Source organism: Candoia aspera, chromosome 16 (assembly GCF_035149785.1).
Source record: "Candoia aspera isolate rCanAsp1 chromosome 16, rCanAsp1.hap2, whole genome shotgun sequence".
Classification (NCBI taxonomy): Eukaryota; Metazoa; Chordata; class Lepidosauria; order Squamata; family Boidae; genus Candoia; species Candoia aspera.
This window is the reverse complement of record NC_086168.1, coordinates 151367-178975: the sequence shown is the minus strand read 5'-3', so window position 1 is coordinate 178975 and position 27609 is coordinate 151367. Positions and strand designations below refer to the sequence as shown.

The following is a 27609-nucleotide window of genomic DNA, read 5'->3' as shown; positions in this document are numbered from 1 at the left end:
GATCAACATAAATAAATTCATTCCTTCATTTTAAATAAACAAACAATAAGCTTTATTTTTTGCTAACTGAACTAAGTGGCATGTGTGCTTGCCTTAAGCTGGGTACAGGGGTTGAGGGGTTGACGGGGAGTGTGCTGGCTGCAAACTAAGCTAGAAATTCCCACAGCATTTTTCCAATAAGAAGACTCTGGGGAGAGGAGGGAATGGGCTTCTGAGAGTGACTGACAAGAATGCCAATGGGAACAAGCTGGTGCATCCTGGCTCTCAGACAAACAGTTCAGCAGTTGTCAAAATGCAGCCTGTTGTTATTACCGTTTGTGGCAGCTTTGAAACAGAACAGAAACAGTGGGAATGGTGCTTTCCTTTGCAGCAAATGACCAAGACAATTTTTGGCAAATGGCATGACAGAAGCATACAGTATGTACTGGAGATGGGAGGTATTAAGAATCTTTCCCCCCACCTCCAGATGGCATGGTGTGGGATTACAGGGAATCTCCAAGAATTTGGGGTGGAGCTTTTAGTCAGCAGGAGGGAGACTGGTCTGTAATGTTCCCTGCTGGTTCTATGAATGTCAAGGTCAGCTACAGTAAAATCAATGTTGATTGGCTTCAAGTGGCTTTGTGAGGAAGTGTGTGTGAGAGAGACAGACAGACAGACAGACAGACAGAGAGACAGATAGAACATACAGTGCTGTGTGGAAGCTTTAACAGAGCCCAGACACTGAAGCAGAATCCTGCGCCATCCCCAAGTGCGCCCTCCCAGGACAGGCAGGTATGTGGGGGTGATAAAAAGGTTAGCCAGTTGTGTCAAAATCCAGAGTTCAACCCTCCCTGCAGCTCAGCCTATCAAATCCAGAAGGACCAGAAAACCCATGGAGTTGCCGGAGCTCTTTAGAAACATCCGTTTCAATGAGGTCTGTCAAGTGGCTTCTGCAGCAGCCTACAGACTGACCTCCAGACCTCCCAACTGTTGATGGCTCCTGTTCCTTGGAGGTGGCCAAGTGAAGGCCAAATAGACTTTTTCTTGGCAGACTTTAATCTGGATTCCTGCTCTGAGCATGTGGTGGGACTCGGTGGGGACTTTCAGCTCAAGGGTCTGAGCATTTCCACCCAGCCAGCCTCTCTGCTCTTTTGCCCAGCCTGCTTCCTTTAATAGTCTGAAAGATCTTGGTGATCTTTGTTCTGTAGGCCTAGCTACTAAGCATGCAAGTCAAAAGTACAGCTATACTTTTAATACCATAAAAATACCATAGAGTATTATAGAAATAAATTTTATTTTTATTAGACGGAAATAAAATTGACTGACTGAAAACAGGGAGGTCCTGGGTCAGTGCGGCTTCTGCCCTGAATGCTATAAGCTCCATTCATTCCAATTTATGACAGGAGAGAGAACAATCCATGCCTTAGGCTACAGGTTTGTTGTGAGAATTGCTGATGTCATTTCTCATTATTGTTAGTAGTAGCAGCAACAGTGAATCAGTATTATCATGATGGGCAATAGAATATCATGCTGTTCTGCCTAGGGAATTTGAAAATAAATTTGAGATCATTAAATTAAAGAAAAACTTCTTTCTACCTCCTGGGAGAAACAGAGTGCCAATTACTTCCAGTGATTATGGGGTTGAACTGGAATGTGTCAGCCAGCTTGTGCAGAGAAATACGCCTCCAAGTTTTCAAATGCTCATAATTAGCTGGATTTGTTTTGGGGGCCCCAAGCCAGTTTGGTGTGGTGGTTAAGGCACCAGGATAGAAACCGGGAGGCCATGAATTCTATTCCCGCCTTAGGCACAAAGCCAGCTGGGGGACCTTGGGCCAGTCACTCTCTCTCAGCCCTAGGAAGGAGGCAATGGCAAACCACTTGCAAAAAACCTTGCCAAGAAAATTGCAGGGACTTGCAGCTCAAGAGACAGGGAAGGGAAAGATCGAGACCCCATCAGTCCAGGCAGGCACAGGCAGACAGTAGCCGTCCTCAGCTAGAGCCCCAAACCACACAGCCAGTTTCTGCAGCCTGTTTCACATTCCTTCTTGCTCCAGCCGAACAGCTGTCTTGAAACAGACACTAAGAATTTTCACTGGGTTCCAAGGAAAAGATATTTCTCCCAAGAAAGGAGAAAACAGGAGGCTTCTAACAGTCTTGTTTCTTTTTAAAAAATCATAAAATAAGTAGAGAAGCTGACCCAGGAACAAAAAATGCACTCAGTGCACAGGAGCGCACAAAGGTAGATCAAAGCCTGGGGGATTTGTGGTCCATTTGGCAAGTATTTCTGACTCCAATTCTTTAACAAGAATCAAAAGGCTGTGGGCTCCTCCCCCCCCTCCTCCCCCGCTTTACTAGGATTCTGAAATGAAGAAAAGTTTAGAAAAAATAGGAGATGCCTGTTGTTTAGGACCCCAAGCAAAAGTCTGGCCTAACTGTTCAGTGAATCTTCTGTGCCTTAGTTCTAAATGGAAGTGTACTTGTCTGGGTCTGTTGCTAACTTTTGGGGGGACTGAAGAGTAATAATGATAAATTAGAAGAATATAGCAGATCTGCCCATTTTGGGTCCAAGAACTTGAAGACTCTCAAGAACTTGAAGACTCAGCCTTTCACCCCCTCCCCAACCCGCATGGCTTAGAAACAGCCACCCCATTTTTCCCATTATGGAGAAAGGGGTAGAGGCAAGCCTGGGGGAAGTGGGGAGCACAGGAGATGCTTGTGGAGGACAACAGCACCAAGCAGCCATGTCCCCTCTAAAACAGGAAACCGGATGTGCAAGTCATGACGTCTCCTGGGCAGCAGCTGGGGTGGCCTTAGAGGGAACGTTGCCTGCTTTACAGACTTTTCAGACTCCTAATTGATGGATTCCTCCCCTAGGCTGATTGAACTGGGACTTAGTCTGTGCAAATCAAAAAGTTCAGCAGCCCCAGCTACACACAAGGTGGTGTGCTTTCAGATTCCAATTCCAGCAAGGAGTGAAAATGCATCCCAGTTGCTATCGTTTGACAGCCCGGAAATCATTGGCTCCCATCAGCATCCTGTTCCACATTTTCTCCCCACTTTCCCTTGCTGTCTGTTCAGGTTCAACAATTTTCTGGGACAGATTTGTCAGAAGACTGGGTCTTGTGCTTGGGCACACAATGGCTGCTGTGTGGCACACATGTGCGTGGCTTAGAAGGAACATTGCCAAGAAGCCTTTCCAGAAAATAAAAGGAAGTGCAGCAGAGAGACAGAGAGGTGAAAGAATGTGCCACAAGTCTGCCAACAGGAGCACCAGAACAGATTCCAACCCCCCCACCCACCCGCTGGTGTTTCTGGGCCCTTGGACATAGAGCAGCTGCCCCAGCCTCTGGCTCTGAGGGAGGAAGAGGACAAGACAGGCTCCCCAGAGGGAATGTTTCTGCCTCTGGCCTGAAAAGAAGGAAGCAAGAGAGGGGAGAAAAGACAGAAAATAAAACTAGGACAAAGTCAGACATGCATACTACACTTCGGGAAAGCCAATTTCAACATGCTAGGAAAAATATTAGGTGGGGTCGCTTGTCAAAGAAGGTGGGGGATATCTCAAAAATAAGATACTAGAAATATAATCACAGCCATTCCAATGAAGAAATAAAATGGGAAGTTTAGGAAACCAGTGTAGATGAATAGGGAGCTTTCAACTGGATTAAGAGTTAGAAAGACATGCGTAGGAAATGGAAGTTGAGTCCAATCAGTAAGGTGTACTAGCAAGTGGCTAATAGCTGAGAAAGGAAGTCAGAGAGGAGCAGGCTCACAAAGGAAGCTAAGGAAGCCCAAAAGCTCTTGGTAGAAAATAGAAGGGATTAACTACCCTACTGCTAGGAGTGGACAGCAAGGCAGTAACCGGTAGGGAGAAGGCAGACCTCCTTAAGTGCTGATTTGCTTTGGTCTTCTCCCCAAGGGAGACACCTGTTCAAAAGAACCTAATAGATAAACCAGTTGACAAAAGGGGGGGAGGGAGCACCGTGAATGAGCTTAAGTCCCCACCACAAGACCAAATACATCCCTGTCTTGAATAAGCTCAGAGCCCCTTCTGTGATCTTTGAGAAATCATGAAGGAGAGGGATGATGATGGTGATTTATTAAATTCATAGTATGCCACATGTCTCCCAATGACATTGGGCAGCTTACAAATTATTTAAAATATTAAGAACAACAAGAGACAAAAAGAAGGGTAAGGATCAGGGTAGGACAAAAAACCCAGATGGGAACAAGGGAAAACCACGCAACACAATCTAAAAGGAGGGTTTCCTCATCCTCCCCAAAGGGTGGGGTGAAGAGCCAGGACTTCAGGGCCCTTTGAAACACCAGCAGGTGGTGGTCATCCAGATCTTGGGGGAAAGCCTCATTCCAGAGGGCAGGCGCTGCTACAGAGAAGGCATACTTCCAGGGTCCCGATAGAGGGCATTGCTTAACTGGAGGAACCTGGAGCATGCTAACCCTGGCCAGGCAGATACTATGGGAGACAGGTGGTCCCTCAAGAAACCAGACCCTATGCCATGTACAGCTTTGTAGGTAACAACCAGCACCTTGAATCGCACCCCGAAGCAAAGTGGCAAGCAGTGCAGCTTGCAAAGCAGAGGTGTTACAGTATATGGGTATCCTGAGGCACGCCCATCACGGCCTGCACTGCCGCATTCTGGAACTGTTGAAGCTTCTGGTGGGCTTCAAGGGCAGGCCCATGTAGAACACATTGCAGTAGTCAAGCCATGACATGACCAGGGCATGAATGAGTGTCTGGTATAGTGCCAGAGGATTCAAGAAGGACAAATGTCATTCCTATCTTTGAAAGACCAGGTAACTACACACCAACCAGCTTGATGCTGATACTAGGCAAAAAACTCTGGAATAGAGTATTGAACAGCCACTTTGTGAGCATTTGGAAAACAATGCATTTTGTGATAGGCCTCAGCATAATCCTAACCCCAACCCTTTTGAAAAGTTTCCTATTGAGACACTAATAGATAACATGACAAAATAAGGTCTGCCTGATGCTGCCGTAGGATGCAGAGCTGGTTCAACAAATATACCCAATAAGTGCATATTAATGGCTTTGCATTGAGCTGGCAGGAAGTGTTCTGCTGAGCTGCATTCTAGGCCGTGTAGTGTTCAACTTATTTATAAATAACTTGGACAAGGAAATGGACAATATAATTATCACATCTTTTTTTTCATGTGGGAAATAGCAAACACCTCAGAAGGCAGTACCAAGATGCTGGAAAATCTTGACAGGTTGGAATAATGCATAGAAGCCAGCAAGATGAATTTCAACAGAGGCAAATGAAATAAATCAAAGGCATGAGTCTAGGATGGGACATGTCAAGTTCCTGGCAACCTGAAGCAAGATTCTCACAAAGTCCTCCATAATCAGACTTGATACTTTCAGTTTTACATCCACTTTACATCTTCATCAAACCATTTCCTGAAGAGGGGAAGCTTCTGTTTTCCTGATGGTGGAGTAACATGCAGATGTACTGATCTAATAAAGTTTAGCAAACTACTATCCTTTTTTTTTCAGCTGGATGGGGACGTTACTGGGCAGCGGTATATGTGAAAAGGATGTAGTGTCTTGCTGGATCACAAGCTGAGCAATAGTCAACAGCGATACAGCTGCAAAACAAAAACAAAACAAAAAACAAATGCAAGGCAAGGCTGCATTAACGGAAGCACACCGTCGAGATCGGATGAGATTGTTGTCCCTCTGAATGCGGTCTGCATTGGTTAGACTGCAGCTCACCAACTGAGTTCAGAATAGAACAACTGAGCAAGCAAGAAGAGTGGAAGAAGGAACTCAAGAGGAAGTATTGGATGTGTTGGGTGGACTGCAGGGAGACATGATAGCAGTCTTTATGTACATGAGGAACTGCCCCACAGAAGACAGAGCAAATTTGTTTACAGTTGTTCCGGGACAAGAAAAAATGTGTTTAAATCACAACAAAGTGGATTTTGGTTGGACTTCAGGAAGAATTTCCTATGAATAAGAGCTGTTCAGCAATAAGTCCAGAGAGCCATCTGTCAGGGACATTTCAGCAATTCCTGCACTGGGCAGGACATTGGACAGGATGGTCTCCAAGGTCCATCCCATCTCTTACTTTTTAGGAATCTATGACTCATCTCCTCATAACTTCTGTGTGCCACCAACAAGATGCATGAACTGAAACAATGGAAATCATGAAGGGGGGGACACAAGATCTTTCTTTAAATAACTCACCAACTGCTCTGAGGGGGAAGGAGACACAATTCCAGAAATTCATGGGTGATCCTAACTGCTCTCCCGGAAGCCTTGTGGTCAACGCACCCTGGCCACCCCTTTCTCTCTTGGGGCCACAGTTTCTGCCGTCATCACCTATCTTCCAAGCAGGTTGCTTGCCCTGACAATCTCTGCCGACCCCCAGCGACAGAGCGGCCCCACAGACCCTGCTGGCAAGCAGAAGGGTAAAAGGAAGGAAATACCCAAAGGAAGGAAATATAAAGTGGTCAAAGAGAAGGGTTCTACAGTGCCCCCCTCCTGACCCTGTACACTGAAATATGTGACTGGGAAATCAACTTCACAATGACTAAATTGGACAGAATCCATTTTTATTTTTAAAAATTAGAACAGATAAACATTCCTTTATGATAGAAAGAAAAATTACAGGTAGCATCTTAATGTCCAGCAGAAAAATATACAAGGGAACACATGCTGTAATGAATCGTGCTGTGCGGTTTGTATGTAATGCACCTTGGAAGAAATCATGGAAAGGCAGAGAGCACTTGCAAGGCCCCCAAGCAGAAAGCAGCACTGAAAACCTGGCCTGAAATATTTCCCGATTCTCCCTGCCGTTCTTCCCCGGTCCTTGGCCTCCCCAGCCTGAAAGGTCTTCAATTATACTGTGGAAGTTCTCTTAATCCAGCACCGTCCCTGGATCCCTGAGAGACGGCCCTGTCACTTGGGAGTGACATGGGTTGGTGTTGCCGGGGTCCTGTGCCACAGTCATAGCACCCTATACTGAACGATCCGGACTTTTGCCTGACCTACCCAGCCTGGCTTGACCGGAGCAAATGCTGAGGTCCCCAGGGAAGCCCCTTGGAGGATGCCTCCAGGTCTTGTGGGCACCTGGGAAGTGTGCACACATTCCCATTTGAACTGCAACTGGTCCTTTTCAGAAAAGGAGTCCCCTTTTGTAATTTAGTCTTTTTATGCTTTTTATTATGTGGCTATTGTTTTAAGGTGGGAGTTGTTGGGAGTTGGGTGGCATACAGATTTGATGAATAAATAAAGAATAAAGGTTCGTGTTTATGCCATTATATCATAATATGTTTTAATTGTGTTTTACTTACACTTCGTATTTCCTTACATAGGTGCAGTCTGGAAGTTCTCCGTGCCCAGCAGTGGGCAACTAAGGAGACCAGAAAACACTGTTGCCATGGGCAGTAAGGAAATGGCTCCCCAACACTGTGCAGCTGGGAGCACATGTGCCCAAGATCCAGTCCTCAGCAACCCTCCACAGTCTCAACCATACACCAGACTTTTACTCCCCCACCAATCTGCCATAATGGGGAGCATTTCATTCAAAATGGTCCAGTCAGTGAGGAAGGGTAACCTAGGAACAATCTCCTCCTCTTCTTTCCCCCGGTTTGCCCTTCTGCAGGGTTGTTCCTAAGATAATCAGTTCCAAAGGGGAGGCCTCCTGGGAGATGGAAAGGCCATTTGTTCCAGTGGAACCCAAGAACTAGGAGCAGCCTGTGGCCTTCCAGCAGCTGTTCTCCATCAAAGGACAGGACAGACGCCTCCCCAAGGAATGCAGGTCCTCTCCCATTTGTGCCAGCTGCTGTCTCCCCAGCACACCCCCAAGGACCATTGCTTGGGACTCGGCCGCTTGCTCCTCAGTCTCTCAGACAGCCTGAAGAGGGGGAAGGAGCTCCTCTTCCTCCGGGCTGCCTCCTTCCAATGGGCTCTTTGGCTGCCAAGCTCCTCCTGCCCACCATCAGCAGCCTAGCCTTCCTCCCAACCATCAGCATCGCAGCCAAGCGGCAATTTCACATGGAGGCAATGGTTTACTTCTTCACCATGTTCTTTATCTCGGTAAGTGCTCCACTCTGCCTTCCTACTTTCCACTAACACTTTTAAACAAGAATTCTCACTGATAAAAAAGAGGGGGGGAGAGCAACCTGCTGGGTTCATATTCTCGCATGAAAATAGGGTAGGTAATGTCCCCACACTTTTCCTCCTCTGTATCTCCTTCCCACAGCACATCACACATTTAGGTAACACCCATCGCAAGGCACTTTTTAGGCTTGTTCTTTTTGCTGTAACAGACTAATATGGCTAAATTCTGGAGAGGAGATCGTATCAGACCCAGGATATAGTTTTTAACCAAGTCCCAGCTTAACTAGGGACCTTTGCCTTTTGCTTCCTGAAAAAAGCAAGTTGTTTAACAGCCTGAAAAACAAAATCCTTTGCATACAAGAAGGGAAAAACAGGGTACCAATTATAGTTTTCAGAGAAGGTTTTGGTGCCAGCAGAAACAACTAGGCACTATAAAACTTTTACAGTCAAAATTTTAAGTTTTTGTGAAAACAGTTCCACTTCTATCAGATGCATAGACCACTGCCTTGAGAGACAGGTCTTGCATACACACTGTTTGGGGGAATCACCGAATTGTGGAGCTGGGAGGGATCATAAGAATCATCAAGTCCAACCATCCTTGAGAAGTGGCTTTCCAGGGAAAAGGGAAAGGAAGGTTTTAACACAAGGAAACATAAAAAAGAGTGAAATTTATGTAGAGAATACTCACCTTGCTGATGTGGTTCACGCATCATAACTTTCATTTCCAGATAATTCTGGCTCAGCTGATGCACAGTGCAATCGGTCTTGGTACTTCCTTTTCTCTAAGATGCTCACCTTCAGGTGAGTCACAAAGGTGACTTGGGGGACTTCTACAAACATTCCTTCAACAACTTTTGGACACTGCTGTTTCTCCCAGTCTTTGTCAACTGACTACCCTGGAGGAGGAGCAAATGTCTCTTCCCATATTATTGTAGGAGAAATAAGTGGGTGCTGTGATGGTGCTGCTGAAGATAGACGGGATGAGATGGAATTGTTTGAGATGTATTTAGAGGGTATATTTTGTTGATTTTTGCTGGAAAATGTGTAAGTTCTGTATTTTGCAATAGATTGTTCCTGGATAAGTCTGGCTGGTTGTTTTTTTTTTAACCAGGAAGTGAGAAGGTAGTTCAATTATTTGTAGTTTAAATGATGCTTAAAACTGAAGCCTTCTTTTTAACCACATTTGGTTAAACCACATCTACTAAAAATAGAATAAGTATAAATAACACATTTTCTGATAAGGGTTTTTTTCTACAGTTTTCTTTGTGCCAGAACAAAAGGGCAAATGGGTGTGCATTTACAAATTGATAATAGCTCCCACTAACTGAAAAAAGTAAAAATAAATAGGTAGGTAGGCAGTCAATCTTGACTCTGGATGATTTCAAGGAGACAGACATGTGCCATGCTCTTTGCTCAGTAGCTTGGCAGAAGACCTGGGCAGTAGTTCCCAGATCAGTGCTGATTAATTATCCTCTCAGGCTTGAACTTGGCTGAAGACTCTGAGGAAGAAGAAGACATGAAGCATGGCTAAAGGGAACCTGCATTCCATACTAGAAAAAAACCTCTCAAAACCAGTGAGTGCCCTCTGTCAACATGAAAGTGTTGCCTTTTGAGTTTAATGGCAGCACTTCTTTTTCCTGTCCTTTCCATGATTTACCAGACTTTGTGTCTTGCTGTCAGATTCCTCCAATGAAAGGGTTCACAGAACCCCTTATCGGAGCATCTTCCATCACTTCCTTATCAATGGGGCAGACTCTCTGTCGCCAGATGGGAGGGGGTGTGAAGTTGGAGTATGAATTGCAATTACAGATTTATGGTGGTTACATCAAGGCCAGTTGGCAGAGATACACCAGCAACACCACCTGGATGGGAAGGGGGGTGACATACTTCCGTGGGAAAGGGAGGCAAACAAGGGAATGTAGTTTTAAATGTATGTTTTAGCAGGAATTCTCCATTCGCAGCTTTACCTCTGTCCTAGTCATTTCGCTTCATTAAACAGTTAAAGGATCCCGGGCTCCTGACTCTCATTGTGTGAATGCTCAAATGGTCTACTGCTGACACTTGCACTTTTTGGTCTCCAAGCTGGGAGACCATTGTTGTTAACAAAACTCACATCTCCGCCTCAGAAACTCTGGCTCTTACACCAACCAATATGCACATGGCTTGCCACAGTGTTTAAACTTCCCAGCCTAGCTGATAGTCCTGATATTCCCATAGTGGCCATCTTAATACTATCAAGACCAAACAGAGTCAACCAAGAAATGCCATCTATGGAGGTAAGCATGAACATGACACGGTTGCCCACTGCTGCATGCAAAACATTGATGGTGCTTTAAGTTAAGAAACATACCTGTTAATTTTAGATAGCTACTTTGAAATACTGTGATAAGGGTATTACTATGGTAGGCATAAAACTGAAAAAGTAGAAAATGTACTACGTCAAACAGGTAGCAGAGAATGGATTGATATGAACATTTATTTAAGCAATCAATTAATGCAGTAAAATATGATGACTGATCAACTTGAACTTCAAATTACTCTTTACAAAATTACACTGGTTGCCCTGCTTATAACTATTTACATTTATTTTAAGCATGACTTAAGCCAAAATATTTCCTGAAGTAGCTTACAAAATATGCTCTTCCCCCTCAAGCAGGCCATTTCAAAGACCTCTGCCATGAGACAGTCACACCTTCAAAGCCCTTCCAGTAAAAACTCATGCCACAAAAGAGTATTTGAAAGATCTTAAAATGTAAGAGTGTTATCATTATGATTATTTTTTTCACTTAATTAAAACAAACAAATAACACTGATACAGAGTGTTCAAAACACCTCATATACAAATCTACTGGGGTAATCTTTACAACCACCTTACAAGGTAGCTGATGTGAAACCAGAAGCTGAGGGTGTGTCCAAGGTGGCCTCCTCACAGCTGAGGCTCCTGCTCCTTTGCTGACATGACTGGGCCCCTAAAGGAGATTTTCTCTGACACTGGAAGATGTGGGCAGGGGAGCTGGTGTCCTGCTGCTGGACCACTGCCCAGGGATCTCCTTCTGCAGCCCTCCAGAACTCCTGTTCTCTCGCTAATGGCCATCTCAGACAAAGGCTTCTGGGAAGCACAAATCTTCTCTTTTCTCCCCACCACCACCACTTACATTTACATTTTTCTCAGATTTCTACTAAAGGTTTCAGCCATGTTGAGCTCTAATTCAGCACAGTAATAAACAGTAGCAACGTTATAGTTCAGAAACCAATCCTTTGCTTGAATTGCTTGAACAAGTCCCCTTCACCAAGAAATCAAATGTGCCCTCCCAACGTTTAATCATCATTTATTTATTAGTTTATTTTAAAGATAGCCTCTCAATTGAAAGAAATCAAAATGAATTTCATTTTTTTTAAATAAGAAGCCCTGAATAGAGTATGTCTAGCTTGGAGTCTACTGCAGAGGGAAGGCATTCCACAGGACAGCTGTAGAGAAGACCCACCCCGGACGGCCACCCACTCCTGGTGGCTGTAAAAGAGTGCTGGGAGCGCGGCACCTCCCCATGAGAACCGGAGCCCCTGAGAGGTTGGTGGGAGACCAGGTGACAAGATGTCTCTTCCTCCGCCCCTGCTTGCAGGAGATACCACTCCTACCTGCTTCTTCTAGGCCTTCCATCACTTCATTTGGAGTTAGATCAAACTACAGTTGAAATTACGTCTGCATGAGGGACAAGGTAAAAGAAGAGACGAAAGCAAGGAAAAAATAGCAAGTTTTCAAAGACACTTCTTACTATTCAGACTATTTAAAGCTCTGAATGGACCAAGCTGCCCAAAGAATCGCTAGCAGCTTTCTCACATCAGAGTGGAGGCTGGTGCTCACTGGGACTGTTGGGTGAAAAGGCAATCAAAAGAACAAAACAGCCAAGTTAGAACGCTCCCTTTGGCTGCTCTGAGCTGGCCAAATTCTGACAAAACAAAAGTCAGAACAACTGAAGTGTTCTGTGTTTCAGTGGAACAAAGCTGAAATGTTTTAAATGGTTCACCACAACAAATAACTGCAACTCAGAACACACATTTCCTCTTTTTACCCCAGAACCAGAGAAGCACTCAGGGCTACCCACCAACCAATTTACAGAACAATGAGCTTTAAAAACGTTTCTAAAAACACCTTCATGGAAAGTGCAGGAAGCAACTTGTTCCTTCCTATGATGCCTCTTCAAACTCAAGTATCCTTGCAATGGAATTCCTACATTGCAGTTGTTAAGATCGTTGTCTGAAAGGTTGGAATTGGTGCATGTGGCTGCTAAATTTCATTCTTTTTTTTTCTGGTGCTTTTGAGGGTTTTTTGGACAGAGGGCATGGGCAGAAGGATAAACGGAATAGGCTCGAGTGGGCTCTTTCACACACACATACCCTGCATCTGAGTTTAGTTGGAGCTGCCTGTTGGGGGTCTGTCCTGGAGGCTCAGCCAGAGCCTGGGGTGGAGAGTGGAATGGAGACCAAGGTGATGAGGCACCAGACACAGTGGGGTTGCATGTTGGGACTCCTGTGCCGGCCAGCTAACTCTGTTTGGCTTCTGCAGGCTGCCATGGCTGTTCCTGGGGTGTTCTGCTCTACTGGACCTCATCAGTGCAGGCAAGTGGTCCTGCAGAAGGGGCCTGCCTCTTTTCCTTTTTTTTTGGAACGATGGGTGCACTGCAGCAGCCTTTTGACTGCCGGGTGCCTGAGTGCAGGAACAGCCAGGAGTGGTTGTTCTGGACAATGATGGTGGATGAGGCAGCCAGTCTGGGTGGGCCTGGATGGGGGGGTTACTGTTTTGGAGGTGTGCCGCCTGGGTTTCGAGTGTGGCACTAGCCATGAGCCCGGAATGGGTGTTGGTGGTGATTGTCATCTGGGAGGCTTGAGAGCTTTCAGAGCCTCTGCTCTGCAAACAGACAGATATAAGACTCTCTGGTTGAAGACGGGCTGTAGGTAGCAGTTGGGTTTGTTGCTGCTGTACTGGCCTCTCCACCCAAGCGACTTCTTGACAATTTCCATCCAGTCTCCAACCTTCTTTTTTGGAGGAAGATTGTTGGGAAAGCGATTGACCATCTCCAGTGGCTCCTGGAGGAAACAGATAGCCTAGATCCCTTTCAGACTCAGGACACAACAGTGAGATGACTTGGGTTGCACTTTTCAGTGATCTTTGACAGAGCCAGGATGGGGATGGGGTGGCCATCCCAATTCTTCCTGATCCCTCAGTGGCTTTCAATACCATTGTGTGCAGAATCCTTCTGGACCACCTATGGGGATTAGGACTGTAGGGAAAGTATTTCAGTGGCTCTCCTTTCTCTGTGGGCAGTTTGAATCAGTACTGACAGGGGAGATCAAGCCTGATGCCCTTGATGGGTAGCATGTCAGCTCTTACTCCTTCTGTTTCATATCTACATGAAGATGCTAGATCAGGTGATCTGTCCAATGTGAGTTATGCAGCACCAATATACCGAAGATGCCCAGCTGTAGATCTCAACCCCGGGCAGGCTAAGTGATGCTGCCAATGAGCTGTCCCAGTGTCTGAAGGCTGTGCAGGTCTGGATGGGGAGGAACTGGCTCAGGGTGAACCCTGGCAAGGCCAAGTCACTATGGGGTAGACCAGATCAGGAAAGACTCCACAGGAAGACTGGATCTATACTTCATTGAAATAGGCTATAATAACAGGATCTTGCAGGCCTGGTTGTGCTTTACCTTCCCTCCCTCTTATATCCCAGTAAATCAAGGAGGAGCCTGCCAGAATCTTTTTTTAATATTATCTTGTTTCCCAAGGCTTAAGGAATGTTTCAATTCTCTGTGCTTATATGATGGTTCTTGCTTATTTCCCTCAAGATCCTCTCCCTGATTCTCTACACCATGGGTATTTGGACATCCTGGATCCAGAGGCATGTATCTTTAGTCCCGGGTGGGATGACACTATCCCACTTGAGGCTGGCATGCAATTTGGGGATCTTTATGGACTCACGGCTCCTGCTCGAAAAGCAGATGGCAACTGTGGCCAGGAAAGTCTTTAACAGATCCATGCACCAATTGTGTCCTTTTCTGGCCCAGAAGGCACTCTGGAGAGTTGCTCATGCTTTGGTTACTTGCATATGGACTACTGCAATGCACCTTACATGGGGCTGCCCTTGAAGACCACTCAAAAGCTGCAGCTGGTCCAGAATGCAGTGGCCCGAGCAGTTATGGGAATATCACAATAAGCACATGGAAAACCTCTGCTATGTAAGTTGCACTGGTTACCAGTAGGCTTCTGGGTGCTATCCATCAGCTGTTATTTAGATTATGCTGTATTTTTTTAAAGTGTTATAAGTGGCCCAGAGTTGCTACTGTATTTTATACACACACACACACTCAGACACAGACACAGACACACAATCGAAGCAGATATGAGCTCACTAATATTCCTAAGGAATATTCAGTGGAGGTGAAGAATAGATTTAAGGGACTGGACTTAGTAGATAGGGTCCTGGAAGAACTATGGACAGAAGTTCGCAACATTGTTCAGGAGGCGGCAACAAAATACATCCCAAAGAACAAGAAAACCAAGAAGGCAAAATGGCTGTCTGCTGAGACACTAGAAGTAGCCCAAGAAAGAAGGAAAGCAAAAGGCAACAGTGATAGGGGGAGATATGCCCAATTAAATGCAAAATTCCAGAGGTTAGCCAGAAGAGATAAGGAACTATTTTTAAACAAGCAATGTGCGGAAGTGGAAGAAGACAATAGAATAGGAAGGACAAGAGACCTCTTCCAGAAAATTAGAAACATTGGAGGTAAATTCCAGGCAAAAATGGGTATGATCAAAAACAAAGATGGCAAGGACCTAACAGAAGAAGAAGAGATCAAGAAAAGGTGGCAAGAATATACGGAAGACCTGTATAGGAAGGATAACAATATCGGGGATAGCTTTGACGGTGTGGTCAGTGAGCTAGAGCCAGACATCCTGAAGAGTGAGGTTGAATGGGCCTTAAGAAGCATTGCTAATAACAAGGCAGCAGGAGATGATGGTATCCCAGCTGAACTGTTCAAAATCTTGCGAGATGATGCTGTCAAGGTAATGCATGCTATATGCCAGCAAATTTGGAAAACACAGGAATGGCCATCAGATTGGAAAAAATCAACTTATATCCCCATACCAAAAAAGGGAAACACTAAAGAATGTTCAAACTATCGAACAGTGGCACTCATTTCACATGCCAGTAAGGTAATGCTCAAGGTCCTGCAAGGTAGACTTCAGCACTTCATGGAGCGAGAATTGCCAGATGTACAAGCTGGGTTTAGAAAAGGCAGAGGAACTAGGGACCAAATTGCCAATATCCGCTGGATAATGGAAAAAGCCAGGGAGTTTCAGAAAAACATCTATTTCTGTTTTATTGACTATCCTAAAGCCTTTGACTGTGTGGACCATAACAAATTGTGGCAAGTTCTTAGTGGTATGGGGATACCAAGTCATCTTGTCTGCCTCCTGAAGAATCTGTATAACGACCAAGTAGCAACAGTAAGAACAGACCACGGAACAACGGACTGGTTTAAGATTGGGAAAGGAGTACGGCAGGGCTGTATACTCTCACCCTACCTATTCAACTTGTACGCAGAACACATCATGCGACATGCTGGGCTTGAGGAATCCAAGGCTGGAGTTAAAATCTCTGGAAGAAACATTAACAATCTCAGATATGCAGATGATACCACTTTGATGGCTGAAAGCGAAGAGGAACTGAGGAGCCTTATGATGAAGGTGAAAGAAGAAAATGCAAAAGCTGGCTTGCAGCTAAACCTCAAAAAAACCAAGATTATGGCAACCAGCTTGATTGATAACTGGCAAATAGAGGGAGAAAATGTAGAAGCAGTGAAAGACTTTGTATTTCTATGTGCGACGATTACTGCAGATGCTGACTGCAGTCAGGAAATCAGAAGACGCTTAATCCTTGGGAGAAGAGCAATGACCAATCTCGATAAAATAGTTAAGAGCAGAGACATCACACTGACAACAAAGATCCGCATTGTTAAAGCAATGGTGTTCCCCGTAGTAACGTATGGCTGCCAGAGCTGGACCATAAGGAAGGCTGAGAGAAGGAAGATCGATGCTTTTGAACTGTGGTGTTGGAGGAAAATTCTGAGAGTGCCTTGGACTGCAAGAAGATCCAACCAGTCCATCCTCCAGGAAATAAAGCCAGACTGCTCACTTGAGGGAATGATATGAAAGGCAAAACTGAAATACTTTGGCCACATAATGAGAAGACAGGACACCCTGGAGAAGATGCTGATGCTAGGGAGAGTGGAGGGCAAAAGGAAGAGGGGCCGACCAAGGGCAAGGTGGATGGATGATATTCTAGGGGTGACGGACTCGTCCCTGGGGGAGCTGGGGTTGTTGACGACTGACAGGAAGCTCTGGCATGGGCTGGTCCATGAAGTCATGAGAGTCGGAAGCGACTGAATGAATAAACAACAACAACAACAAGAAATTATAATTTTAGAATTGTATTATAATCAATATATCTTAAGTACATTGAATAGAATTATAGAATGCAAGGGTTCGAGGGGATCTAGGAGATCACTTTGTCCAACCCAGCTTCTTTGTGCAGCAATCTGTCAATACAGCACCTCCAGCGAATGGCCCTCCAAACTCTTTTTAAACACTTCCTTTGAAGGAAAATTCACCAACATTTACCATTAGGAAATTCTTCCAGCTTTCCAACAGTTTTCACTTCATTTCTGCAGCCAGTGCCTCCCCCAGACAGAGAAATAAGGGGGAGAGTTGCTTTCTCTCTCCACCTCGGGCACAAGACGGAAGCACTGCCACCTCCACCCTTGTAAGCGGCAGGGCACCCTCTTGTCCTGAAACATCCCCTCCACTTCCCAAGGTGACCCCAATAAGTGGGGCCGGGATCTCGGTGATAGAACTCACTGGTCCAAGCACCATCCTGTCCTCTGCAAGGCTTCCTACGGCTCTTGCTGAACCTGATGAAGCATCTCTGCCAGCAGCGAACACTTCTCACCCCAGCCGGTATAATGAGCTGGAGGCAGTTCTTGCAGGAACGGGGGCATTGTTCACAGTTCCTGAGGAGACAGACTCTGGTATGGAGCCCTCCACTATTGCCTGGCCCACCCAGCACCCATCCAATGGGTAGCCCGGGAAGCCTCCTCTCCCACTTCCTCCTTCTGGCCCTCCCTCAAAGTCCCAATTCACACCTGAGCTGGACACCTTCCTTTGCTCTCATACTAGAGAGTGTTTTGTGATTTTTATTGGTCTGGGACTCAAGGCCATTTCCCCTTAACATCTAAATCACATTCATCCAGATCATGAACCAGGACCATCAGAGACACCTTTCCTGAAGATCCAAGCATCTGGAGACTTTTTCCTGCCTAAAGATGCAGAGATCATGGGGGCGGGGTGCATATTTATACAGGGAGTGGGAAGTGAGAAGGTTTTGTAGACTCAGGATTTGGCCTTTTAGTACCCTAATTTAGGATTATCCTAACCATAGCATGAATTCAGATTTCAGGCAGATGCTTGAAGGGAACAGTTGCAAGGCCTCAGCCAAACTCCACTATAAGAGCATCCCTGAGTCTCTGGCCACACTGATTCTCAATGAACAGAATAACTTTAGTAGCAGCTCCTGAATTGATTGGCCATTGGGCACATTTTGAATTTTGAGACTGTGTCAAGGATCAGTCCTGAACCCCATCTATCACCAGGCAAACTGGTGAGGATCTCTCAGCCACCGTTTTAGCACCTACGCTCACACACATCTTACTTTGACAAATCTTTCTTGTTTATCTGAGTGGATTAACATATTTACAAACAAAACACTGGCCTGAAAACACCAAGGTATTTATTTCTGAAGAATGCCTATGGTGCATATGGGCCCAAAAGCATGCCAGCTTCTTACTGATTTTTTTCTAATTAAAGGATTAAAAAAAATTCAGGTTGGACAGGGAGCCAATGGCAATCCAGTACTGCATTGGTTACCAGTTTTAGGTCAGTTCAAAGAAATGGTTTTGGTTTTTAATGATGTAAGTAACAGAATCTTAAAACTCACCTCTATCTTCTGAGACTACAGCCTTGGTCGGCCATCTATTGTGGTCAACAGATGATCAGAATATTTTCTGTAATGGCACCAACCCACTGGAATATCCTGACAAAGGGGGGAAGGATTAATTGTCTTTTAAACAAGAAAGTTCTGATGCAGATTTTTTAAATCACAAGGTTTGTCATAGAAATACCAGTAATAAACAAGCAAACATTTTTCCAACAGATCTGCCATGCTTGTGAAGGCCCTGGGTTAACTGTCCTCTGTTTCATGAAGTATGATCTCCTGCAGTACTTCAGCATCTTTGGAACTGCATTATCAATGTGGGTGTCACTGATGGGTAAGAATGACCGCTTCTTTTGAGGCAGGGGGTCACTTGGGTCATTAAGGAAACTTGAAAGGGAAGGAAACTATCAAAACTGCATAGGACATCCTTCTCACACAAACAGTCTCCTACCTAGAAGCATGTTAGTGCACACACCATGGTTTCTCCTTCCGGAAAAAAGAGCAGCAAGAGGGAGATGGGGTGACTGTCCCAAGAAACGAAGGACAGGGAAAGGGGGAACAACATTGGAGGGAGAGATCAGGGTACAGAAGGAAAGAAAAGAGAGGGGAGTTGTTCGGGTGTTCCAAAAAGGGTTAAATTCACCAGGCAAACCAGTGGTCTTCGGTCTTCGAAAGCCTTGACCCTTGGGATCAGCAGCAACATCTACAACCACGTCCACCTGATACTAACTCCTTGTTTTCAAAGTAGTCTTCCTATTGGTAACACAGAATATTTTTATAGCATTCAAATTTTAGAACTGCATCACAAACTTTGGACATGTGCACATTTTCATATACATGGGCTTTTATTTGCATATGGGTTCAAAATAATAAAATTTGAAGCTGAGTCATTATAAGTCCTAAGGCTTGTGCACTGGTAGTCAGAAAGCCAAGAAAAAGCCCAGTCAGGTCTTGCAAGGAAAATGCAAGTAATGGTCAAAGACAGAATTCAGGAACATAACTGGACAAAGCAGTGAAAGAACCAGGCCAAAAAACCCCAAAAACAGTTCAATGATCTAATCAAAGTGCAGAAAGATGCAGCAAATCAAGGTATAAAGCAATGCAGGAAGAGATAAGAAAAAAAATTCATATGGAAAGACATGCTCTGCACTCTCAGGATACAGACTTGTGGGCCAGGTGGATGTTACTTTTTGGGACCATGGGCCAGATGATCTGACTTGTGGGCCAGATCCAGCCCATGGGCCACAGGTTGCTGACCCAGCTCTGTGCCACACAGGGCTTTGTGAGTGATAATATCATATCCACCTGGCCTGCAAGTCCGCAGAGCACGTCTTAGTTTCCCCGTGTAGCCATGCCTCCCTTTCGCTGGCTGCCTCCCGCTGAAGTAGTAGCCAGAGCTAACCCTGCTTTTTTTTTTAGATCAGTCAAGGTCAGCTAGGTACTGTCCCAGGGAACCTTTAAAAGTGTACTGGTAAGACTTGGAATTTAAAATTATGTCATACTTCTTGTCATTTCCATTAACTCAGCTCTAGCAGAGTTTGATGAACCCAAACGATCAACTTTTGTGATGTTTGGAGTGCTTACCATAGCTGTCAGGATCTACCATGACCGATGGGGATATGGTGTCTACTCTGGACCAATTGGGACGGCAGTTCTCATGATAACTGTCAAATGGGTAAGGTCACATTTTTGTCACAGTAAAAAAGTGCTGCCACATAAGGGTCACTTCAGCTGAAATCCAAGAAGAACTGTAAAAATAAAATTATCCCCAATTCCAGGGAGGGATTGGTTTCCTGATGGAAGTGGCCAGGATACTCCCAATCACTGCCAGCTGCCATTTCCTTCCAATGCTGTCCTGCTATAGTTCCATGACATGGCTTGGCACCATTTGTACCCCTTGCAGGCACCGGGGGCTTCCTCAATGGAATTCCATCATGGTCAAACTAGTAGAAGCAAAAATGATCATCTCAGTAATAGAAGGAAAAGGCCTTTCAGCATAAATCCCACTTTGCAAAAAGGCAAAGACTCCAGAAGATTATAATAAAATTCAAAATGATCTTGATAGGACTAAGAAATGAGCGATAATTAGAGGACTAGGAACTATGAAGACAATTTGGAGGTCTGGAAATGTCTCACCTCAAGAAAAGAGACTGGGGGGTAGGGTGGGGGAATGATGGTACTCTCCAACTATCTGAAAGAATGCCATAGGGAGGAAGGTCAACATCAGCATCTTTTCCAGAGTTCAGGGTAGGGATAATGGACTTAGATTATAGGAAGAGAGATTCTGTAGGGAGGGGTAGAAAGAACTTTCTAACAAGAAGGGCAATCTGACACTGGAACTACAGTTCCTTCACTGGATGTGTTCAAGCAGGGTTCAAACACAGAGCCATTGGTCTGGGATGGTTCAGCTGAGATGCCTGCAAAAAGCAGTGTGTATGTGCATGCAGTCCACGGTCCCCTCCATCTTGAGGACGTTATGAATTAAGAGATGAATTAAGCTCCCCCCCTCCCCATGGCCTGGCAAAATATAATAGAACTGAAATTTCTTAGTAGGTAACAAAAGGTCCTAACCATCTGAAAATAAGCCCCACTGAACTCATTTCAGCTAGACAAGTTTAATAGTATATTCTAACATCTTGAGGGGTATGAAATATGTCAATACAAGCAAAATTGTGTGATGGAATTATTCATGCATCCTCATGGTTCTAGTTTAAAAATAACTGTTGTGATTGGAGAAAGTTAGATCTTTGTAATCTCTTCTCTTTCCAGCTGCAAAAAATGAAAGAGAAGAAAGGGCTGTATCCAGATAAAAATGTCTACACACAGCAGATCGGGCCTGGGTTCTGCTTTGGGGCTCTGGCTTTGATGCTGAGATTTTTTTTCGAGGTAAGGTTGTCTGATAAAAATGCAAAAGAGAAAAACAACTCAGAACAATCACAACAGGCAGACTGTATCTAGACTGCCAAATGAAGCAAAGAGTTAATGTTTTCTGCCTCTGGATTTTGGCAACCCAGGTATTGGACAGTATGCCTAAACTGGATGCCTCTGATCTGGGTTAAAGCTTTTTAAGGTTTACAATTTTTTGCTGAGCTAAGGAAGCATTTTTTGGAATCCGGATGTGCTGGTTTGGGAGAAGCAACATTATTTATTATTAATTTTATTTCATTTAAATGGCTGCCCACTCACAAGTTGGGGGGGGGGGAGTTGCTGAGGGAGGAGGAGAGATACAATGGGCACTGCCTCCTTTTTCTGGTCCCCCCCCCGACCTTAAATTAAAGCACCTGAGCATCCTGTTGGACCTGCTCGCTTAAGAAATGGAAAGAGCTGACACTAACAGCATAGACCAACCTGGCTTATTCCACTGAGACTGGCCAGGACCTCTCGTGAAAAGGTCACCGAGACAGGGGACAAAAAGTGAGCAAGCATTTTAGATTTTGGAGCTCCTGGCTTCTCTGCTGGCATGAGTGGGCAGCAGCAGGTGGGGTGCCACGGCCAAAGAGAGCTTGTGCAGGCAAAAAATTCTTCTTTTTAGACCGGATGCACCGACTCAGCTTGGGGCATGTGTGAGGCAGGACAGAAATTTGGTGGAAGCCTTATTTATTCACCCCCACGGTGCTCCGTGTGGTACTTTAAGTTACTCTCTGGGACTGAGCCAAAATATTTTATTTGTATTTAAACAAGCAGTGCATCAGCAGCCATGGAAAATAAAACCAACAATATTTAAAAAGAGTAAAAGGGAAGTCTGTTTTAAATATGCAGTTTAGACTTGTAACCTTAGGGAGAGGGTCTTTTTGAAAACACATATACCACTTTCTGCCAGTGGATTGTGGGTGAAGCCCCCATGTAGGATGCCACTGCCTTGATGTCCTGTTCCACTGGGCAGCCCAGCCGTACGGGGAAGTCTACCCCTGCCAGTTGAGTCTGGGCACCAGACAGCCGTTCTGTTTCAGGGGAGGGGAGGGAGGAATACAGCCAGGTACCCAAGATTTCCAGATGAGGTCACCATCAGTGCAATCTTTTTTCAGGTGTAAAGACCATTTGCTCCTTGTTACTGAGGGAGGCAATCTTCTTCCCCACGGAGGAGCAGCCAGGAAGACTGTTCTCCTCTGAGTCTTTCCAAAGGAAAAGATTCCTTTCTCTGCAAAGCGAGGGCTCTGGGCAGGCAAGGCGGAGGGAGGGTCTTTGGCCAGGAGCAGGTGGAAAGCCACTGCTCCCCTTTCTCCTGCATGGAGAAAGAGATTTTAGGAGCAGGGCTTCATCGAGTGGGTGGCAGCTCCCCTCCTTAAAGGGCCCCTCTCTGATATTATCCACACCATGTAATTTTCAGCTCTCCATAGCTTAAGCCCCACTCTGTCAAAGAGCTTAAGTCCTAGTGTGATAGAAGGAAAAAAAATAGGGCATTTCCTAGAAGTAAGGACAGAGGTCTGCAGGTAAATTTCCTCATTTCTTAAGATTAATTTCACTCCTGCCTGTAAAAGATTAAGTAGCAAGGGCTGAGGCAGTGGCTGGCACTGTGGCTGCAGTCTTGTACTCTGTGTTGAAACCAACCAGCCAAATAGCCCAATGAGAGGCAGTGAGCTGGCACAAAAAGCCTTTCTTTTATTTCGTTTTGAGATCGGAGCTGGGGTTGCTCCAATCCCAGAAACACTCTGCTAAGAAGCCCCCTTTGCCGCAGGTGCAGTTTCCCAAGCTGGCGATCTAGTTTCCAGGGGATGTTTGTATGTACATGATTGTGAGACACTTAAGAGTCTATGACTGGGAAGACACAGACATACTGTAGAAGAATGAATGAATGAATGAATTGTTCATAACAGCAATGAAAGACTGGAGAGCTTGGGGGGGTGTTTGTGTGTGTGTATTTATGTATGTATATATGTTTGTGCGTGTGCGTGTGTATCTCTCACGAGTATTAAGCAAGGCTGCAGGTTTTCCCCTCCCTCCCTCCCCTTCTCTTACGGCAGAACTTGATGCTGACACAATAGAGCGTGTGGTTACTTAGATATTACCATCCTCTCATGCATGATTCCTTTCGTTAAGGGCAAAATTTAGGCTATTACATTATGCTAATTGTTAATCAAGTAGCTGCTGAACGGTGTGGAAGTAAAAGAAACACAAAAGAAAAACCCTCGAGAGACCCCATGGCATTCTCCCCAGAAGGCTCGCCCATTTTTCTACAAGGAAGCGGGCAGAACCTCATGCGCAAGGTTGCAAAGTCGAAGTCTAGCCATCCAGGGAGGGCTGGGAAAGGCTCTAGCCAGAAACTCTGGAGGGGCAGTGCCAGTCAGCAGAGGCAACACTGAGCTAGACAGACAAGACACCTTTCCATGTTCCTGTTCTAGAAGAGGAGGAGGAGGAGGAGGAGGAGGAGGGGGGGGCAATTTTGTCTTAAGAAGTGTGGAGATCTTTGGCAGTGGAAGCCGGAGGCATGCCAGCTTTGAGGGATGCAGACAGCAGAAGCAAATTACCAGCTGGAGCCCTGCAGCTGCCCTGACAGTTGTGTGTCAACTGACACAGTTGCGTGTTGCCTGCTCTGTAGTCCACTAGGATATTTGGAACGTTGGCCAGACCTTCTACAGACCTACAAATCATTACGCTCTGCCTGTAAGACTGCGATGTGGAGGTTTTACGGCTGTGGACAGACGTGGACTACAGTACAGGGGAGGGGGAGGAAGGGCGGCTGGTTCTGCCCTGGGGAAAGCGATTGCCCCTGGTTGTGGCTGGTTGGCAGCCACCAGGTAGCTCAGTGAAAGCAGGATCTGACCTGTGGCTGGAGGAGGGGTGGTGGATTTTGTTCTGTCAGGCAGGTGGTACTCGGGAACTACTGAGTGTCTATCAGACGCAGCTGCCTGGGGCACCGCCAGCTCAGAAGGTGGGACAGTTGGCACTGGAGAGTATGAGTCTGGGTAGCTGGGCATCATGGCCTGGGGGTGGCATGGATCACCTTGGATCCAGGGAAGTATTCAGATGGGGGAGGGAGGGCAGAAAAGAAGATATTGGTGGTGATATGCAGAGGGAGATCCAGTGGGGGTGGGGGGTGTTGGGACACAAGCTGTTGTTTGAGAAGGCAGACCTGGCATCTTACCCCTGCATCGCCTTCCAGTTCCCAGCTTCCCAACAACTCCCCAGTAGCCTTGGTCTCTGGCGCCTCCTGCTACTGAATGCCAGACCTGCCTATGACAAAGCCTCCCCCATCCACAGCCTTACCATGGAGGAGAGGGCAGACCCGATGTGTGTCATCAGGACATAGATGGGTGTGCGGTGGGGAGCTCCTCTCTCAAGAGACACTCCATCTGGGGTTGGGGTCTGGCATCAGCTCTGGCCCCACGAGTGGCTATTGTCATTTGGGAAACAGAGATTTCAGAGGCGCTACTCTGCAGGTGTTGGGCCCCAGGCATTGTTGCTCCTGTTCCTGACGTGCAGAGGCTTCCTTGGCCACGCTGCTCGAGCCTCTGCTGGACGACTGGTAGAGTTTCCTGGGCTGATGGTTCTGGAGGCTTCAACCTGCCTCCTGTCAGCAAAGCATCTGAATCACATAGGTGCTGCATGATCCAAGTGGGAGACATTAACCCAGTCCCTTGCCATGGCCAAACCACTGGAAATTGCCCTGGAGCTCCTCTTCTGATCTGCCCTGGATGCCTGCTAGCTTGAGGAAATTCCTCAGATGGGCACTTTGAGGGAGGCCGCAATGTCCTCTTAGAGGAAGCTTCCCGAGCTTCCTGTTCAGGAGCTGAAGTGTAAAAAGAGATGCCCAGAGTGCCATGAACTCCCAATAGTCCAAATTAGTGGTATTTGCTTGGAAGCCAAAACAGTAAAAATGAATTATCTGAAAGTGATGCCTTTCTCTTAATTAGCAGGGAAAGCGCATACTATTCAGCAGCACATACAGAACACCCCCAGCAGAACACACTTTTGGCAGCGCAAGAAACCCACAAGGGCTGCAGCCGGGCTGTGAGCGGCGAGGAAAGCGGCCACCTCTTGCCACTGCAGATGGTGGGGCTAACCACAATCCACGGTGGGATTCACCCTCCACCACCAGCATGGTTTAAGCTGCAGAAATCTGTATGTGGCATATGGATGAGGACACGTACATCCTCGTATTTCTACGTGTGCCGTGCGCACAGACATCCGGCCCCCCAACTCACACCGGGTGCCGTCAGGAGGAGTTACCGCCAGCTTTCGTGAGCTACCGATCACTTCTACGTGGAGGGCCCTCCCAGCACCTCATCCCCCCTCACGTCCTATCGCAGTCAAATCACTCTTGGGCTCAGGTGCTCTTGGACTTTTTCCAAGGGTGGTTTAGGGTAGACTAGCCTAGCTCTCCCCCACAACGTCTACGTAGCTCTCTGAGGTCCAAAGAGTTGTCCGTTCCTTTGCTAGAAGGAGCTCTTGTCCTCCTTCACAGCAATTTGTCCATTCACCACCTTGGCTGCATTCTTTGGCCCCAGAACCTTTGAGTCGAGCTGTCTGGATGCTGTCCCAGGAAAAGAGACTGGCCAGGAGTCAGCATAGCTGAAACCCTCTGAAATGCAAAACAAATAGCCCTAATTTCCCAATTTAGCAAAATGGCAAACTATGGTCAAGGAATTATTTCCTGGCTGGTTCTTGGCTTGCATAAAGTGTGGTGCAGAGTGATTACACATGTGCAGAACAATCACTGACATTTTGGCTTAAATGTTGTCTAAATAAGGGCACTGTCTAGGGACCAAAGTCATTAGAGTAAGGAATACTATCCACCCCTCTCTCTTTTTAAAATGTTTCTCAAACCTTTGTCTTTCATTCAACGAATGCAGTATAAATGCAGACAGAATGAGAGACATCAGCTGGGATGTGTCCTTCTTGACCCTAACGTGATCGGTCCTGCCTTTTTTCTAGGACTGGGATTACACCTACGTCCACAGCTTCTACCACTGTGCTCTGGCCATGTCTTTCGTCCTCCTCCTCCCCAAAGTGAACAAGAAAGCAGGCAATGGGGGATCCCCAGCCAGATTGGACTGCTCAACTCTCTGCTGCTGTGTTTGAGGACTTGGCCCTTGCAGTGAAGGTTCAGGGGATATTTTCCAGCCCTGCAGATGCAGCTAAACACAGCTCCATCACCAGTGTATGGTAGGTCTGATTTCTGCAGCCCATCAGATTCTGGGCTCCTGGATACTCACTCAGCAGCGCGCTTGGCTTGGGTCCAATATTACAGCAAAGCTCTGCTTTATTCTTAAGTGATTAGAACTTTAATCCCATTAAAACTTGCAGGGAAATGCCACAGCACTTAATCGAGCCACGCAGCACAACGTCTGCAGGCCGAAGTAAAACAGACCAGGTTGTTGATAGAAAGATGTGGCTCCATTCTGAGGACGGGCCACAATCCCCCGCCGAACAGTCTACCCCCAATTTGGGAAGTTTCTCCTCTGCGAGATTAGGGTTAACGCTAACCCTGGCCCTCCGCTCACCCCTGGCTCCTAGGGGCAGCTGGCGTTCTGTTTCCATCACTTCCAGTTTTATTCTCGTAGTTTTCTTCTGGGTAAAGCTTTAGGATGTGATGCTCTTATTGTATAGTGCCTCAGATACTTGCTGTGCAATATTTGATTCAGAAATGCAGTACATTCAGACCCTAGTAATGTTTGCTTCTGGCCACCCTGGAAATGTTAGAAATGAAACCTGAAATAAACCAGAGATGAAAAAATGAAACTTGCTCCCAAATGTCTCTGTTGTTGCCCTTGCCATCAGGATGGGAAGTCAGAGCAGAACCAACTGGTGACGACATAAAAACCAATCACGGATTACTATGGAAACGGAGGCATGAGATCAGCCAAAGGGCCTTCCCGTGGCACTAGAGCTCGTCGTCCTTGCGTGAGAATCCGCGCAGAAACCCATATCCCGTTCGCGAAAGGAACTGTGTTTCTGAAAGCTGCTACTGAAAGGCCCTTACGGGGCCCTCCCAGCCACGAGCCGGTCTCCCTGGTGTACTTCCAGTCACTGTCCTCTCGGCCGGGCTGCTGCCCCCTCTTTAGGGATGGGGAAAAGAGAAAATATTGGGCTTGATTTACAGCCAGGCCTGTAGTTCTCGGAGAGGTCGTTAAAATGTTTTACTTCCTCAACAAATATGAACTTGAAAGAGACAAAACAATAACTTAAGTGCAGATCAAGTTCTGGAATAATTAGCCTTCCTTACCTTTTCTTGTTGGGGCTCACCAAGACCTCTCTGGGACTGCAGGGAGACGGCCTTGGAGAAATACAGAAGAGACTTGTGGCAGAGTGCGGGAAAGCGTTTGGCCCGAGAGATCAGAAAAAACACACCAGGCATTTCTATAAAAATAAGCGTATTTACAGAAAGCACAAAACATATTTACAAGCTCATACTGAGTTGGACTGGAAGGGAGGCTGCAAAGAGGAAACCAAACAAGTCCCGGCAAGTGTCCTTCAGGCAATCAGCAGCTTTATCTTATGCGGGCATCTTTTTCACACCCAACCTGAGGATACTTAAGT

At 46.1% G+C, this 27609-nt stretch overlaps 1 protein-coding gene across 1 annotated transcript; it reads left to right on the top strand.

Moving 5' to 3' along the window:
- The first annotated feature begins 7921 nt into the window (after nucleotides 1-7921).
- Nucleotides 7922-26159, top strand: MYMK (myomaker, myoblast fusion factor). Its single transcript, XM_063316336.1, has 5 exons — nucleotides 7922-8059; nucleotides 18352-18466; nucleotides 19659-19807; nucleotides 20902-21018; nucleotides 26005-26159. The coding sequence occupies exons 1-5, from the start codon at nucleotides 7925-7927 to the stop codon at nucleotides 26149-26151; spliced, it is 663 nt and encodes a 220-aa protein (XP_063172406.1). The 5' UTR covers nucleotides 7922-7924; the 3' UTR covers nucleotides 26152-26159.
- The last annotated feature ends 1450 nt before the right edge of the window (nucleotides 26160-27609 follow it).